Below are 17,912 nucleotides of genomic sequence, written 5' to 3' on the forward strand. Positions count from 1 at the left end.
ACTGGTACTCTCAGATCTGCACTTAATGTCTAATTTGTTGTCAGGAGATAAAAATACCCTGCCACATCTGGTCTGTGTTTTTGTTACTTATTTTTCTGTTATGTATCAATCTGAAAGTTAAGATCTTTTCAGCTGGTTTTTTAGTTGTTCATATTTCGAACTATTACACCACTGTCCAAGGTGAGATGGAGGATTGGGAACCCCTTATCATGTGTTACCTTGACATTCAATTTTTGTTTGTAAATAAATCAGGCTATTAGTTTTCTGGTTTGAATTTCGTCACTGATGAGTCTTTTGTAGACAAAACGTGTGTCTGGCATATTAAATTATAATCATGGTACCTTCGATAACTATGTACACCACTGGGTCGATGCCACTGCTTGTGGACGTTTTGTCCCCGAGGGTATCATCAGCCAAAGTAGTCAGCACTTGGGTATTGACATGAATATCAATTGTATGGTCATTTTTATAAAATTCCTGCTTACAAAACTTTAAATTTTTTCGATAATTTAAGAATTTCTTACCTCAAGAGAAGATTACGGTAGCCGTATTTGGCACAACTTTTTGGAATTTTGGGTCTTTAATGCTCTTCAAATTTGTATTTGTTTGGCTTTTTAACTGTTTTGATATGAGCTTCACTGATGAGTCTTATGTAGACGAAACATGCGTCTGGCGTATTAAATTACAATCCTGGTAACTTTGATAACTATTTACATTTGTCATTACGTGCTGATTATGAGGTATGAATTTCTGCTCATTGTTGAAGATTGTAAAGTGACCTGTTGTTGCTAACTTCTATGTCATTTGGTCTTTGGTGGAGGGTTTTCTCATTGTCAATCATACTACATCTCCTTATTTTATATACCTTCAAGTTTGATGTAAATCAAACCCAATATGACATCAGCGTAATTTGGAAAAAATGATTTTTTTATGAAATGTTATGAAATAAAACTGAAGTATATACCCCTTCTCCCCACCAGGATCCTCACACACATAGAATTAGCATTGTGAAATTGTATAGTGTAAGCTTTTTAGGCCTACAGGTCTTAACTGTGTCTCTGTAGATATCTTTTTGGGCCTTTATGAGCATGTTGCCTGCGATTAATAGATATCGATTCCTCCAGTTTATCCAGTACTTTATAGAAGAATATCTTTGGCAGTACATAAGATCACAATTGTGTGCATGTGATCTGGTGTAAGGGACATTACTCTAGTAATAACTCTGGTACAGAAAAGATATTCAGAAAAAAACAATTTATTATAACTTTTTAACAAATAGGCATGGTATTAAGATAAAAAGACTTTAATTAAGCATTTATAGAAATTTAAAGCAAAAAGAAAAGTTATTATGCAAAAACATACATATTAATAATTCATAAAGCACTAACATACAAATGAAAACTATAACAAATATCACACACATCTTTTAGATGTGCTCAAGTAAAACATGTGTAGAAATACAGGTTGTGTCTCAACTGCATGCTGCCACAAAAGGTATGATTTCAAGTCAACTTTCACAGCAATAAACCAGAGCTGGTCAGCACTATGGTACTATATTTTTAACAATGGTGGTATTTGAAGATATTTCAAAATTGAAAGTTTTATGAATGTGGAGCTGTAATTCAAAGGAAACTATGCTACTGAGAAATTTATTTATTTTTGTGGAACCAAATTTGCATTTTTGTGGATATTTGAGTTCATGGTTTAGCATATAACCATATCAAAATCTGTCTTTTATAAATGTCTTAATTTTGTGGTTCATCTCTATCTATGTAATCAACAGAAATTGGTATCCAATCAATAATAGTGAATCCACAGTATAGGTATTTAAAAATACTAGAGAATTTGTTTCATACTAATATGTACTGAAACATATTCATTGACAAATTTGATATAGCTAACATACATGTTAATAGTTTAAGGGAAACCTAAATCATACAGTCTTTCTCTCTTACAGTGAACAATAGCATTGGCAAGAAAATTGACAAGAAGTTAAGGCATCTACCAATTAAACAAAACTTAATACATAACTCCATGATTGGTTAATAATTTTTTTTTATCTAACTCTTTGATTACTAAAAGAGAGCCATATTAAAACAAGAGACATATAATACTATATTTTTAGAACTAACTCAAATAGTAATAAACATGATAAACAATTACCAATGATCATAAGAGGTTTTTAAACAATCTCTGAAACAGAAATGGAAGATTAAAAAATTGAAGTCATTTAGATCCTATTTAATATCTATATTAAAAGTGGTATCTTCTTGATTTTTCAACAGATCATGGTAAAATATGAATGCAATAGACAAAACCTCTTTACGAACATATTTGCATGCAAACTATCACCGTAATGTATATAATTATAAAAGCTTACATGAGATAGACTTGGGAAATAAAAATAGATAAATCTATTTACTTAATAAACAGGTTGTTATTACACCTGTCCGCAAAATTCATAAAAAAACCCACCTTCTTTAAAGGGAAAATACTTTTATCTTTTCTGAAATGTGTAGGTATATAAAAATAAAAAGTTTAAATAATTTTGGAACAGCTTAAGGGGAAAAAATAAAATAAATGGGGGATGTGTCCATGGGACACATATTATGCCCACTCTTGCATATAACGTTAAAAAGGTACGTTATAAAGGTATATAACTCAAAAATGGTAAAAGTGATGCTACCCAAATTGGTAATGATATGAGTTTTGTGGTAATAACCGTTGCTTTGCTTTTGCGTCAAAAAAATCTTTCATTTGCGCCACAAACCATATTTCATTTGGGCCAATGTCAAAGGTAAATACAGGTAAATAGTACAAAACAGAGACTTTTGATAATAAATACTGGAGTAATATATTGGGATAGTTCTAAGCATGATGCACAATAGTAAAGTAATAAGTCTATCCTGGCAAAAAACTTGTAAGCAACGATACTGATGTATTTATGTCTGGAAATCCCCCATCTCATATGCATACCATATTGATCCAAAAGATAGTCCTCCAGTCCATGTCAGTTGTTATAATGGCTTTGTAAGGTTTTATTTTATTTGGGGTACCACTAAACCACTTGACTTCATTTTTCAGAACATATGATCTAATGATAACCTAATGTGTGGTCATAAAAAAATCACAGACTTAATTCTTCTGTCTACACTAGTTTGTGTCTAAATTGAAAATGTACATCTTGACACCTCGAACATGTGAACACTATATAATTATACACCTTAGTGACTCTCAGCTTCAAAAATGAGTGCGGCCTTGAACTCACTCAATTATCCAGGGGGAATACTGTAAAGACAAACCTTTCAGAGCAATTAATACTTAACTTTTCACCTGAATTACCTGTAAAATGGCGCGAACGAAGTTTCTATTTTATGGCGCAAATGAAATATAACTTTGTGGCGCAAATGAAATATAACCTTGTGGCGCAAATGAAAGATTGTAATTTTCAAAAATTGGCGCAAATGCAATGGGCCCGGTAATATGCTTGTGTATAAGTTTTATACCATTTGGTTGAGGTAAACTTAATTTAGACCAGGGAAACAAAATATTCAGCAATTTTACTATATGTAAGGGGCATAACTCTAGAAAAGTAAATGTGATACCACCCACATTCAAACTTGATCTGTGTTTTGAGGTAATAAGCCTTGTTTATAAGTTTCTTAACATTTGATTGAGGCAAACTTAAGTAAGACCAAGGAAACAAAAAAATCAGCAATTTTTCCATTTGCAAAGGTAAAAACTCTAAGCAATCTTGAGTTATAATTTAAGTAAACTAGAGGCTCTAAAGAGCCTGTGTCGCTCACCTTGGTCTATGTGAATATTAAGCAAAGGACACAGATGGATTCATGACAACTTTGTGTTTTGGTGATGGTACCGGTAATGTGTTTGTACATCTTACTTTACTGAACATTCAGGCTGCTAACAATTATCTCTATCTATAATAAACTTGGCCCAGTAGTTTTAGTGTAAAATGTTAGTTAAAATTTACAAATTTTATGAAAATTGTTAAAAGTTGACTATAAAGGACAATAACTCCTTAGGGGGTCAATTGACCATTTTGGTCATGTTGACTTATTTTAAGGTATCACTTTGCTGTACATTATTGCTGTTTCCAGTTTATCTCTATCTATAATAGTATTCAAAATAATAACCAAAAATGGCAAAATTTCATTACAATTATTAATTCAGGGGCAGCAACCCAACAACAGATTGTCCAATTCATCTGAAAATTTCAGGGCAGATAGATCTACACCTGATTAACAATTTTACCCAATGTTAGATTTGCTCTAAATGCTTTGGTTTTTGAGTTATAAGCCAAAAACTGCATTTTACCCCTATGTTCTATTTATAGCCATAGCGGTCATCTTGGTTAGTTGGCGGGGTCACCGGACACAATTTTTAAACTAGATACCACAATGATGATTGTGGCCAAGTTTCAAATAATTTGGCCCAGCAGTTTCAGAGGAGAAGATTTTTCTAAAAGATTACTAAGATTTACGAAAAATGGTTAAAAATTGACTATAAAGGGCAATAACTCCTAAAGTGGTCAACTGATCATTTTGGTCATGTTGACTTATTTGTAGATCTTACTTTGCTGAACATTATTGCTATTTACAGTTTATCTCTATCTAAAATAATATTCAAGATAATAACCAAAAATGGCAAAATTTCATTACAATTATTAATTCAGGGGCAGCAACCTAACAACGGAATGTCAGATTCATCTGAAAATTTCAGAGCAGATAGATCTTAACCTGATTAACAATATTACCCCATGTCAGATTTGCTCTAAATGCTTTGGTTTTTGAGTTATAAGCCAAAAACTGCATTTTACCCCTATGTTCTATTTATAGCCATGGCGGCCATCTTGGTTAGTTGGCGGGGTCACCGGACACAATTTTTAAACTAGATACCCCAATGATGATTGTGGCCAAGTTTGGTTAAATTTGGCCTAGTTGTTTCAGAGGAGAAGATTTTTGTAAAAGTTAACGCCGGACGCAGGACGACGACGGACGACGACGACGACGACAAGTGATGAGAAAAGCTCACTTGGCCCTTCGGGCCAGGTGAGCTAAAAATAACAATTTGAATGATAGATGACAATAGCAAGAATGAGCAGTCTGGCAATAATGGGTCTTTTATAACAGTAATAGGAAAGGAAATTATCTCCCCTCATCACAATATTGTACTCATATCCTGTTGTTTCTTGTCAGATTTTTTTACCAATCTTATTCATTTTTGTATACCTCTTTTTGAATTCTGGTATCAAATCATCTCAAACACCTCTTATCCATTTCTTTATTTTTCTGTTTAATTTGTATTATTTTTTAAATTCATAAAAAGGTAAAAAAAAAAAACAACAATGCCTAAAAAGTCCAATTGACATTTTTAATTTGACCCACACGGGATATAACAGCATATTTTCACCAATCATGATAATGTTAACAAATAAGAAATATTTTTTCCATTAATATAAACCAAAAAATATTTCTATCCTTTTCCTTTAACTGTTTAAATAAATTAGAAACATTTGACATTGATGATGCCACCTGTGACTTTATCAAAATTGAATCTGACTAGTTTAACCATTTAGTTATTTGATATTGGACTAGAAATCTTTCAGACCTCAGTAAAATTTTTGTTTTATTTCACCAATCAATATTTAGAACCTTCAGACTTCATGATGTTTTTAAAATGAGTTGGAATCATTCAAAGGGCCTTAACTCTAAGGTTTTAAATCTACTTTTGAATGCCCAATTGTAAATTTGCACCAAAACAGTTGTACAGATTTCAAAATATTCATACAATCAAAAATCATTACAATATTTCTTCAATATTTAATGTTGTGCGTTTGGTAAACTTTAATTCACTCAGAGTTAGTTCCCTTTGATCAGAAAGTGCTTGTCGAGGATAAGTTGTACACAAGGTATATTGTCTCTGGTTGAACCCTAGTGTTGTAATGTAGTCTAGAATGACCTGAAAAGAATGAAGAAATATAAAATTTACATCTATTCAGTCCATTATCATGACATATTTAACAACATACAGTGTACATTTATTTTTCGAGTTACTTTCTATACTGAGTACATAAAGTAAAGCACCAAGCAGTCATTCCGTATCTAAATAATAACCCATACTTAAAAAAATAACAATAAATACATATGGTTCTATGATTTACTTGACAAAAACTTGATTAAAAATTATGTAAATAATTGTGGAAAATTTTAATCTAATTACATAACTATTGTTTACAATTAAAGTACATGTTGCTTAATTTTATTTACTAAGTATAGTTCATGGTAACATGAGCACCATAGGTGTTAGAAAATTTAAACATTTGTATATAATGAAGATAAAACTATTTGCTGTGTCATAGCACTACTTTCTGTAGACCCATTTATAACTCTTTCCAACACTAGTCCACACATATGTGATAATAGTGTGGAAAATTACCTGGAACCTGCTGATTACTATATTACTATACATGTACTTATGGAGAATTACCTGATATCTGCTGATTAATATAGTACTATACATGTACTTACTTATCAAAATGTACTATACATATATATGATGATGATGGAATTTTTCAACAGCCTTGATTGGCTATATATCAAGTATAATTTCAAGTTTTATATCTTCCTTTTCATGTAACAGGGGTTTTAATATATATGTATAATAAAAACCAACAATATGTGTGCAGTACAGCTGTGCAATATATATATTATAAAGATTATTTCAATAAATTGTTATGTATCTCTTTCAGTGATCAATAAAAACTCATTATATGTAAAAAAAGAAAAAAAGAAAATGTGGTATGATTGCCAATGAGACAACCTTTCACAAGGGACTAAATGGTACGAAAATTTACAACTATAGGTCACCTTATTATAGATATAGGAAGATGTGGTGTAAGTGCCAATGAGACAACTCTCCATCCAAATAACAATTTAAAAAGTAAACCATTATAGGTTAAAGTACGGCCTTCAACACAGAGCCTTGGCTCACACCGAACAACAAGCTATAAAGGGCCCCAAAATTAGTGTAAAACCATTCAAACGGGAAAACCAACTGTCTAATAGTTGTTTTGATTTGATATTATAACAGTACCAAAATACTGTGTATGCTTAAACAGATCCAACTAAAATTTGTTTTTGACACAAACAATATATTCTGCCCCTTTCCTTTCCAAAGTTTAAGAGACAAAACTATCAAAATAATTTAACTGCAAAAACATTTAAACTTCACATGTGATGATGCAATGCTGTTTAGCTTCCATTCAAAGCAAACTATAATAGAAGATTTTGTGCAGATTCATCTCATAATAGAAACACAAACTAACAAAAAATGAAATAAGGTCCATAAATACGTGTATAGTTTTTAGTAATTCTATCAAGTTTAGATCCATTTTAAAATAAAATATAAAATGAAAAAAAACCTTATTTCCACACTTGAGAAAACCCTGAAATATACTGATAAAAAGTCAAATAATAGCTGCACAAAATCCATCTCAGCTTGGTTTACACAGCCATCAAATGTTAAAAGAAGAGGGTCTTTTCAATCGTTTTAAAACATTAATTTAATCAAAAGAAGTATATTTTATCCAAGAGACCAAACAACTTAATGAAATGAAATATAATTATGCAATTTTTTTTATTTTCAACTTTTTTTTCACATCTGAGTCATACAAAAAATTTAAAATATAAATTTCACATCATGGAACAGAGAAGTTTATTATTTATTTTATATCTATTAAATATATGTGGAAAGTTGTGTTTTAGGTGGTTATTCTCCCATGACTAGAAAGGAAGATTTGATATACAGTTTGTCTATTCAATAGTATGTAAATCTATTCAAGGATGATAAGTGCTACATATTAACCTAAATAATCCAGTCATTATATTACAGAGGACAATGACTGTACGGGGGCGCTGTAATTATTCAAGTTAGCTATATATTGAATATATTTATAATGATTATCACTATCGGGGGCGCTGAAATTATTCAAGTTAGCTATATATTGAATATATTTATAATGATTATCACTATCGACAGTGCAAGACCTTCACAGGTAGTCAAGTTCGTTAAAAAACCTTGCCCAATTACCAGAAATAGATGGGTAAATGAAAGTATTTTAAAATCTCATTTGTAATCTGTCAATTTTATTAATATGAATAAATATGAACCCTTCTTTGATGTTACCAACACACTCAACAGAATATTTAACCATACTTAAAGTCATAAGAAACCTCAAATTAAAAAAAAGAATGCATATGTTTTTTATAACTAAATGGATAGTTTTCATTATACAACTTATGTACATATACTTTTTTCTGAGGAAAATTCTTTAATTTGTTCACATTTAGAAGAAGTTTATTTATTTTTAATTGCTTGCTTCCAGGAAGCAATTCGCCGACATATTTTCTGTATGCATAGTGCCCCGAGCGTAACCCTCCTCGTAAAAATCCGGTGACCACAATACGCATGGATCTGCCATTGAAATAAACAAATATCTGATTATACATGTTAAACACGTGCTCAATACCCATGCTTTTTGTGATTTGTTTACTATAAGGTGACAATCGGTAAAACACGGCTTCAAAACACGGCATATAATGAGCAGCCATATTTGTTAAATCATAACATACAGAGAGAAAAAAAATTGACGATTATATGATAAATTTGCGAAAATAATGATAAAATCGTGCACAGAGGACTAAGTTTATGATGTATACATGCATTGGTTCAAGAATTGGACAAACATTATTTTTCACCACTCACTCGTTTCATATGACTTTAAGCTCACAAGAAACAATTTGAGGAAAAACAAGCTACCCTACCCCTAACAAATTGTTTTGACTCTTCGTGGAACAGTCATTTTTCTATTTCTTTTAGATGCTGAATGCTTATTGAAGAATAAAGCAAACACCATATAGCATATTTTAAATCTTTGATTTGACCGTGGGTTCGGATTTAACCTTTAAATTTCTGAGCTGAGGGTAAGCATGATACCAAAAGACCTCATTGATAGATCCCATCCATTCTTTATCAATTCATTCAAAACAAATGTCAGGGTTATGCAAACATACAAGTGAACCTAATTTACTCTGGATTCATTCATTATACATAAAAGGTGGGAAAATGTCAGTGTCTCTGTAAAACTAAAATTTATATATATTGAAATGTATAAAACTGAAAAAAAGCTTCTAATTTGTTTAAAATTTCCTAAAAATGTATCATACAATATTTTTGTGCATTATGAATGAAATCCACAACTCTTCAAACAGCAAAAGTGAAAGTTTTTCAAATCTTCAAATCATTTAAATTTGATAAAGATTAGTTACCATGTGATGTAATGGACAGACATGGCCTGACAAGGGTCTGTATTAAAGCACAGATTGATATGCAAGATGTTTATTTGACCTTAAGAAGTGTGACTGTTGACCTCGCTCCAACCAAAATGAATTATCACTCTTTAATCTACTGCATTTAAGACCCTGAAAGTGATAAACATCTGTTATTCAATTCATATAAGCATGAATATGTTAAGTAATTACCTAGCTAGCTGTGACTCTTAGCTAGGTCAGGTCAATAAATAAGAGCTGAATACCTATCTTTTATCAACAAAAAGTGGTGATTTTAAATATCTAATTATCATTTAAAAGGAAAAATTATGCAAATCTACCCACTACCAATTCAATTTTCGTATTTTTATACATAGATCTACTTATTTTTTTACATAAATACTGTACACATTTCTTTTTTTTTTAAAGTGTCCTAAAACTAATAAAGTAATTACACCTGAATGTGGTTCGTTGGATACTAATACTACAGTAAAACATGTACAAGAATTGCACCAGAATATGCCATACTGATGTTATTTTAACTTGCTTTTTTTTACAAAAAGGGTATCATCTCAAAAGCCTCCAAATCACTCCTTTAGAAGAAACCGGTCATTGACCTTGTTTGGCTAACACATTTGTAAAAGTATTTCATTTACATTTCATGAAAGTTATATTGGCATATATGTGAACCATAAAATTATCCATACATCTACACATTTCAATATAACTTTTGGCATTTCATTATTCTTTGTATCCATTTCTATTTAAGATACAGAGGAAATAGTCTCTAAGCAGCCATTGAAATTCTAATGCCATTTTTTATTTAACATTTTTTTTTCATTGGCTAAAAGTTACCGTCAAATCCACAGTTGACCAAACACACCATTTTGAATTGATTGGATCAACAAAAGTTCGATTACTACAATATTATCGAAAATAAAAACAACACCTACCTAAAATTCGCCGTTTTAAAGTGATTTTTATCCGAATTTGAATAGAAGTATTAAATTAATAACCTCCAGTTTGTAAGTTTTCATTTATATGACGTCACATTTAACAATGACATCTTTGCGCCAAAATCATTCATGAAGTTTTGCTGATTTTTTAGTATGTCAAATTTATTCATTTGTTCAAGCTGTAACGATTGTTTCTTTATGTAATGCATTAGAATTGGAATAACAGTACTGTAGTAAGAGAGCTGCCACCGTCAATTATGATTTGACAGGCGAACATTTCCTTTTACTGTCTGTACTACGTGTCACCAGTAAAACTGTATGTGCGACTGTCAAATCAACAATTGTTGGTAGCAACTCTTCAGTACTGTTATTCCACAAATGCATGTGGTGCAAAATGTCTGACAATAATCATAATCACCGATTTGTCATCAACACCAATTTCTCAAAAAAAAATCCCCATAAGCCAAAAAATGTGACATGAGATAAGAACTCACAAGCAGTGTGAGATAGTGCTTAGATTATCATTTATTTTTCAGATATAAAGGTCTTTAAAAGTAAATGACTGCTCATCATTAAGCCATTCTAGAGTACAATATTGCTCAGATGATATCATATTTTACTGTTTAAATTCATTTATTGTTATGGGTACTTAATTCTATATTGTTAGTTTAGTCAAACTTGTATCCTCATGGATACGGTACATGATTTTGCGGTCCATGCCTTTGTGTAATTTGCATTTTGTTAAAAAAACTATTCTTAATTTGGGTTTCATCATACTAACTAGGCTGCTACTAGTATTACAATATCATTACATGTTGGAGTTATTCACTGTGCATTTAAACTTTTTTTGTTTGTATCTAGTTTTCGACAGTTTATGATAAATAAAAGTCAAATATGGATTATTAGTTTATATATATAGCTATGGTTAACCTAAGGTAAACACCTGCATATTGGCCTGAGCTTTTAATACACCAATACAGTAATACAGTTAAATTTTATTTAGCCTGTATTTTAACCTAAGGAACTTTGGAACTTTGTTTACATTTTCAACTTCTACAGTTAAATCTTATTTACCCTGTATTTTGACCTAGGGAACTTTGGAACTTTGTTTACATTTTCAACTTCTACAGTTTAATCTCATTTAGTCTGTATTTTGACCTAAGGAACTTTCGAACTTTGCTTAGATTTTCAACTTCTGTATCTGTATTCTGTCTTTCTCTAAATAGCATTACATTCTAATCTAGGTTATCTTGAACTCTTTAAATAGATGCATACCTTGGTTTTAAAGTAAGGTAACATTTACAGGTATGTAGGACATTGACCAATAAAAGTGATCTAAATAAAAACTTTTTATTTCAATTCACCATAAATAACCAAGTTGCTTGTATACATGTACATGTATCATAATTATAACTAATCTTATACATGGGATAAATCTCAAGAAGACAGCAATCAAGTTATAAACAGCAACTAAACATAAACATTCAGCAGTCATCTTGTGATTTGATAATGAAGTTGATGGAGGGTCCATGCAGTGGCAAATTGAATGATATAAAGGTACACCAATTTTTGTATGCCCCATCTTGGGATATTATGTTTTTTGGTATGTGGGGCTGTTCGTTCTTTTGTTTGTTTGCCCATTTGTCTGTCTGTCTGTCCCGCTTTAGGTTAAAGTTTTTGGTCAAGGTACTTTTTGATGAATTTGATGTCCAATCAACTTTAAACTTAGTACACATGTTACTTTTGATTTGATTTGATTTTTGGTGTTTTAATGCCACTTTAAGGCACCGAATTTAGGCTATTTCGTGGCGGCTAGTTTTTATTGGCGGAGGAAGATGGAGTCCCCGAGAAAACTAACAACCTTCAATAGAAAAACTGACAATCCTAGTCAAGTAAGATTGGAGTAGAGTGCACCTGCACGAGCAGGATTCTAACTCACAACCTCAGTGTTGACTGCCTAATGATTACATTAGTAACCAGGCCCGTAGCCAGGAATTTCCAAAGGGGGGTTCGTTGGACTCACAAACTCGACTTTAACAGTCACAATTTGAACAGACATTGACTTTAACAGTGCTTATTTGTTTTCAAGGGGGGGTTCGTCCGAACCCCCCCTGGCTACGGGTATGGTAACTACTTAGACCACTTGGCCACATAGGCCCCTCATGTTTCCTGTAGTATAATCTTTCTAATTTTAATACTAAATTAGAGTTTTGACTACAACTTCACAATCTACTAAACATTTAAATAAACTGTTATCACAGAGATATGTCTCACCTTTTTGTAATTTTGATTATGCAAATGTTGAAAATCAAAATAGCAATACTTAACATCTCACACAAGTTCTGATAATATAAGTAAATGAACAATGACTGAGTTACATGGCTAAACAATCTCCATGTAAATGAGATGTGCCAATGCTTATACAACTGCATACCAAATATGATTGACCTACCACTTGTGGTTCGCAATAAAGTAGACCTAATCACAAACTAATACATTGTTGATGTGGCTGTTGACGCTGACGCCGGAAACAGCATACCTATGTCTCGCTTTTTGACTCTGTCAAGGCAAGACAAACAAGAATGTGTCCACAGTACACGGATGCCCCACTCACGCTATCATTTTCTATGTTTAGTGCACCGTGAAATTGGAATAAATTCTCTAATTTGGCATTGAAATTAGAATGATGTTATCAAAGGGAACATGTACACTAAGTTTCAAGTTGATTGGACTTCTGCTTTATCAAAAACTACCTTGACCAAAAACTTTAACCTGAAATTTGCACTATCATTTTCTATGTTCAGTGAACCGTAAAATTGGGGTCAAAACTCTAATTTGGCATTTAAATTAGAAAGATCATATCCTAGGGCACATGTATACTGAGTTTCAAGTTGATTGGACTTCAACTTCATCAAAAACTACCTTGACCTTTTTAAAAACTTTAACCTGAAGCGGGACAGACGGACGGACGCACAAACATGCTACTGTGATTTGAATATGAACCCTGCTTGTTTTTATTCCATATAGACATGTTGAGCTGAATTTATAACATGCTAGTTCACAAACAGACATTTTCCCTTACTCAAGCACATAACCAAGACTCTAAGGCCAACACAGTCTTTGCTCTTCCTCCTTTTGAACATATCACAATATATACTTAATTTTGGCAAAGTATGAACAAATTCTATCATTTTTAATTTTATACTCCCATACCACCCTAAATTTTGCAGAAAACAATTTTGCCCAAAACACAAATAACTATCATAGTCGAATTTTTTTAATTTACGGCAAAATTAAGACTTAGTATTCAAAACTTTTAAATTAAAGTATTCCATATTATCACAAATTTGAGACAACTTGTAGAAATCTAGTCTAAATTAAAAGTACATGCTCAATCTATCTTTGAATAAGAAACTTTAGATTTCCTTTAAGGTAATCATTGAACTAATGGACTTTGGTCCATACATAAGGAAAGGATTAAACTGAGAAAGACTAATTTTTATTGGCTGGCTAAAGTTGATTATTCAGTTACAATTTTCTTCATGTAGATAATGCATGATGACTGAGTATTTTATAGTGATCTGTATTTTATAACTTGCTTTTATCTTAATCATAATAAAGGTCAAAAATTCATGATCGTAGTATCTTATATTCAGAGCATTTATAAACCATATCCCTATCTATAACCCATGCATTTTTTTTAAATGAGTTATCTTGTATAAATAAAAGATCTGAAGTTTTTTTTTATCCATGTTTGAAAATGATACATATTACAATCTCAATTTTAACCTAAGTATCAAATGTTTATTTGGAAGTCAAAGACCTATATATTTCATCATGTATAAATATAACAGTTTTACACTAGTAATTTTGGGGCCCTTTATAGCTTGTTGTTCGGTGTGAGCCAAGGCTCTGTGTTGAAGGCCGTACTTTAACCTATAATGGTTTAATTTTTAAATTGTTATTTGGATGGAGAGTTGTCTCATTGGCACTAACACCACATCTTCCTATATCTATATGCATGCTTTAGAGGTTTAGAAAGGTTCGACATGAACTAGTTGTACTTAAATCCTAAATTCTGCACAGATTATGATTGAGTGATTGATTGTTGGTGTTAAGAGCATACGATACAGTTACATGGGAGGTAACAATGTTGCTAACGTAAAATATCATTTTCGCAACGTCAAACTATGACATATTGGGAAAAGATGCATTTTTCGACTTATTTTATCGTTCATACCGATTTAATTTGAAAACAAGTGCATATGGACCCCTATTTTTCAAAATGACATTTTGTTTCATTTTGCAGGGAGATCATGTGGACCAAATTTTATAAAACTGTAAATAGTGCAATTTTTTTAATCATGGTAAATATACAGCAAAAATTACGTTTTTTTCTCAATTCATGACCATTTGATAATTATTAGTTATTGTTTAATAGTAATTGCATAAATTATTAGGATACTTATAAAATACAGAAATTATTTTACAAAAACAAATTGTGTTTATCTTTTAAAACAAAATTGTTATGGCCACAAATCCAAATTTTGAGCAAATATACAAAATTTCGACCTCATTCAACTCAAAAAGTAGCACATGAAGGTATATTTTTTATAAAATATTTGATTTAATCATGCAAAAATTGGCTATATAGAAATTTTCATCAGACTGGAAATACAGGATTAAAACTGTATCGTATGCCCTTAATTCCATTTTCAGCAGTATTTACTTTATTTTAGATGCAGGCTTAAATTGGGTGTAGGAAGCTGGATTCCCCCAAAGAAAACCACTGATATTTGGCATGAAAAGTGTCAACCAAGGTTAATTAAGATTGGTGTCACACTCAACTACAATGAGTGGAGTCTAAACTCACATTCTCATTGTTAATCTAGTGATACAGAAGTAAAATACTTACACCACTCAGCCACAACAACAAATCAGAGTATTATGCATTGTTTGCAGTGACAAAATATAACAACCTGATGGACTATGTTATTACTGCAAGTCAAGAAATAGGTTACATTAACCAAACACCCTAGGATAAAACTATGATAAAATGTCTATTACTACAAACTATGATAAAATGTCTATTACTACAAACTATATTAAAATGTCTATTACTACAAAATATCCTAACTAATTAAAACAAATTTTACAAAGGAAATGTCTGGTTTTCATGGCTTCAATGTTGGTTAGGACGTGCTGACCAAGTGTTCTTACTTTTTGAGGTGAACAATCATCCAAGATGGCTGCCAGCAGGGGAAGTAAGATAAACATAGGAACCTATGAGAATAAACAGCATGAGCTGTGTCATGAGAGCATGATAGGCTGTTACATTTTCAAAAAATACAGTTCAATTACTTCTCAATATCATATTTGAAATTTATGAATATCAAAAGGGATCTTACATCAATAAATAAATAATTCACCAAAGTTTCATGAGAACTGCTGAGGGCATTTTAGAGTTATTGTCTGAAAACTGGAAAAATCCCCCTTTTTATGAATAAAACCCTGTAACTTGGAAAAATGAATTTAAAAATTTATAAAAAATGAGTTAGGATGTAAAACAACCACATTAACCCAAATAGTATTCTACTTTTGTTCGAGAAGTGCATCTCTTGCAGACTGGCAAATCATACAAAATTATGACCCATTTGAAGAGCTTGGATATTACACATCTCATAGAAAATATTAAAAACAAACTTACCTGAAGTGTATTAGAATACAAAAATCTCCGAGTATGATTTTGTCCTAATGGTGATCTTAAAACAATCTGTAAACTGTCTGGATCATTTTCCTCAGGCTCTTCAGGAAGAATTATTTTCTGTAAGAACATAATAAAGTTCAATTTCAACATTCTGGTAATTTTTAATATATGTAAGTTAGCTAACACAACACCCTTTATCTTAAACAAGAATGTGTCCCCAGTACATGGACGCCCCATCCACACTATCATTTTCAATGTTCAGTGGACCGTAAAAATGGGGGTAAAATCTCTAATTTGGCATTGAAATTAGAAAGATCACATATTAAGGAACATGTATGCTAATTTTCAAGTTGATTGGACTTTAACTTCATCAAGTCAAACGGACAAACAGATGAACAGATGAACAGACAAACGAATGGATGGACAGACGGACAGACAGATGCACAGAACAGAAAACATAATGCCCACAAATGGAGCATAAAAATTCAAACTTCTTTTTTTATCTTGGCATCTAGTAGTTGTTATGGAAATAAAACACACACATCCAGTATGAAAATGTAAGGACTAAACTGGTGACATCATAATATGACATGATGATGATTGTTTCATGAGGTTCTTTCATTCCTGTAGTGTATTATAAAATATGGTAACTTACTCTATTCATTATATCTTAAAACACCTTGTTATTCTCTATTCTTTATTTATTTTTTCCCATTTTTCTTTAGATTTGGTTGGTTAGTCTCTATTCTGTAAACCCCATTAAGTTGTTACATGTTGTCTTGAATATATAAAAAAGAAGATGTGGTATGATTGCCAATGAGACAACTATCCACAAAAGACAAATGACACAAACATTAACAATTATAGGTCACCGTACAGCCTTCAACAATGAGCAAAGCCCATACCGCATATAGTCAGCTATAAAAGGCCCCAATAAGACAATGTAAAACAATTCAAATGAGAAAACTAACGGCCTTATTTATGTAAAACTAGAGGCTCTAAGGAGCCTGTGTCGCTCACCTTGGTCTATGTGAGTATTAAACAAAGGACACAGATGGATTCATGACAAAATTGTGTTTTGGTGAAAGTGATGTGTTTGTAGATCTTACTTTACTAAACATTCTTGCTGCTTACAATTATATGTATCTATAATGAACTTGGTCCAGTTAGATTCAGTGGAAAATGATGGTGAAAATTTACAAATTTTATGAAAATTGTTAAAATTTGACTATAAAGGGCAATAACTCCTTAGGAGGTCAATTCACCATTTTGGTCAAATTGACTTATTTGTAAATCTTACTCAGCTGAACAATATTGCTGTTTACAGTTTATCTCTATCTATAATAATATTCAAGATATTAACCAAAAACAGCAAAATTTCCTTAAAATTACCATTTCAAGGGCAGCAACCTAACAACCAGTTGTCTGATTCATCTGAAAAATTTAGAGCAAATATATCTTGACCTGAATAACAATTTTACCCCATGTCAGATTTGCTCTAAATGCTTTGGTTTTTGAGTTATAAGCCAAAAATGCACTTTACCCCTATGTTCTATTTTTAGCCATGGTACTTGGATGGTTGGCCGGGTCATCAGACATTTTTCAAACTAGATACCCAAATGATGATTGTGGCCAAGTTTGGTTAAATTTGGCCCAGTAGTTTCAGAGAAGAAGATTTTTCTAAAAGATTACTAAGATCTACGAAAAATGGTTAAAAATTGACTATAAAGGGCAATAACTCCTAAAGGGGTCAAATGACCATTTCAGTCATGTTGACTTATTTGTAAATCTTTCTTTGCTGAACATTAATGCTGTTTACAGTTTATCTCTATCTATAATAATATTCAAGATATTAACCAAAAACAGCAAAATTTCCTTAAAATTACCAATTCAGGGGCAGAA

At 31.5% G+C, this 17,912-nt stretch overlaps 1 protein-coding gene across 1 annotated transcript in view; it reads right to left on the reverse strand.

Annotated features, from left to right (window-relative positions):
• Positions 1 to 5,778: 5,778 nt before the first annotated feature.
• Positions 5,779 to 17,912, reverse strand: part of LOC134725965 (UBX domain-containing protein 8-like) — a 28,073-nt gene continuing 15,939 nt past the window's right edge. Inside the window, exons 6-7 of the mRNA XM_063590301.1 lie at positions 16,011 to 16,127; positions 5,779 to 5,979 (exon numbers count right to left, since the gene is read on the reverse strand). Of these exons, the coding sequence (XP_063446371.1) occupies positions 5,821 to 5,979; positions 16,011 to 16,127 (276 nt within the window). The 3' untranslated portion in view covers positions 5,779 to 5,820. The remainder of the gene's footprint in view (positions 5,980 to 16,010; positions 16,128 to 17,912) is intronic.

The sequence above is a fragment of the Mytilus trossulus genome, chromosome 7 (assembly GCF_036588685.1).
Source record: "Mytilus trossulus isolate FHL-02 chromosome 7, PNRI_Mtr1.1.1.hap1, whole genome shotgun sequence".
Taxonomy (NCBI): Eukaryota; Metazoa; Mollusca; class Bivalvia; order Mytilida; family Mytilidae; genus Mytilus; species Mytilus trossulus.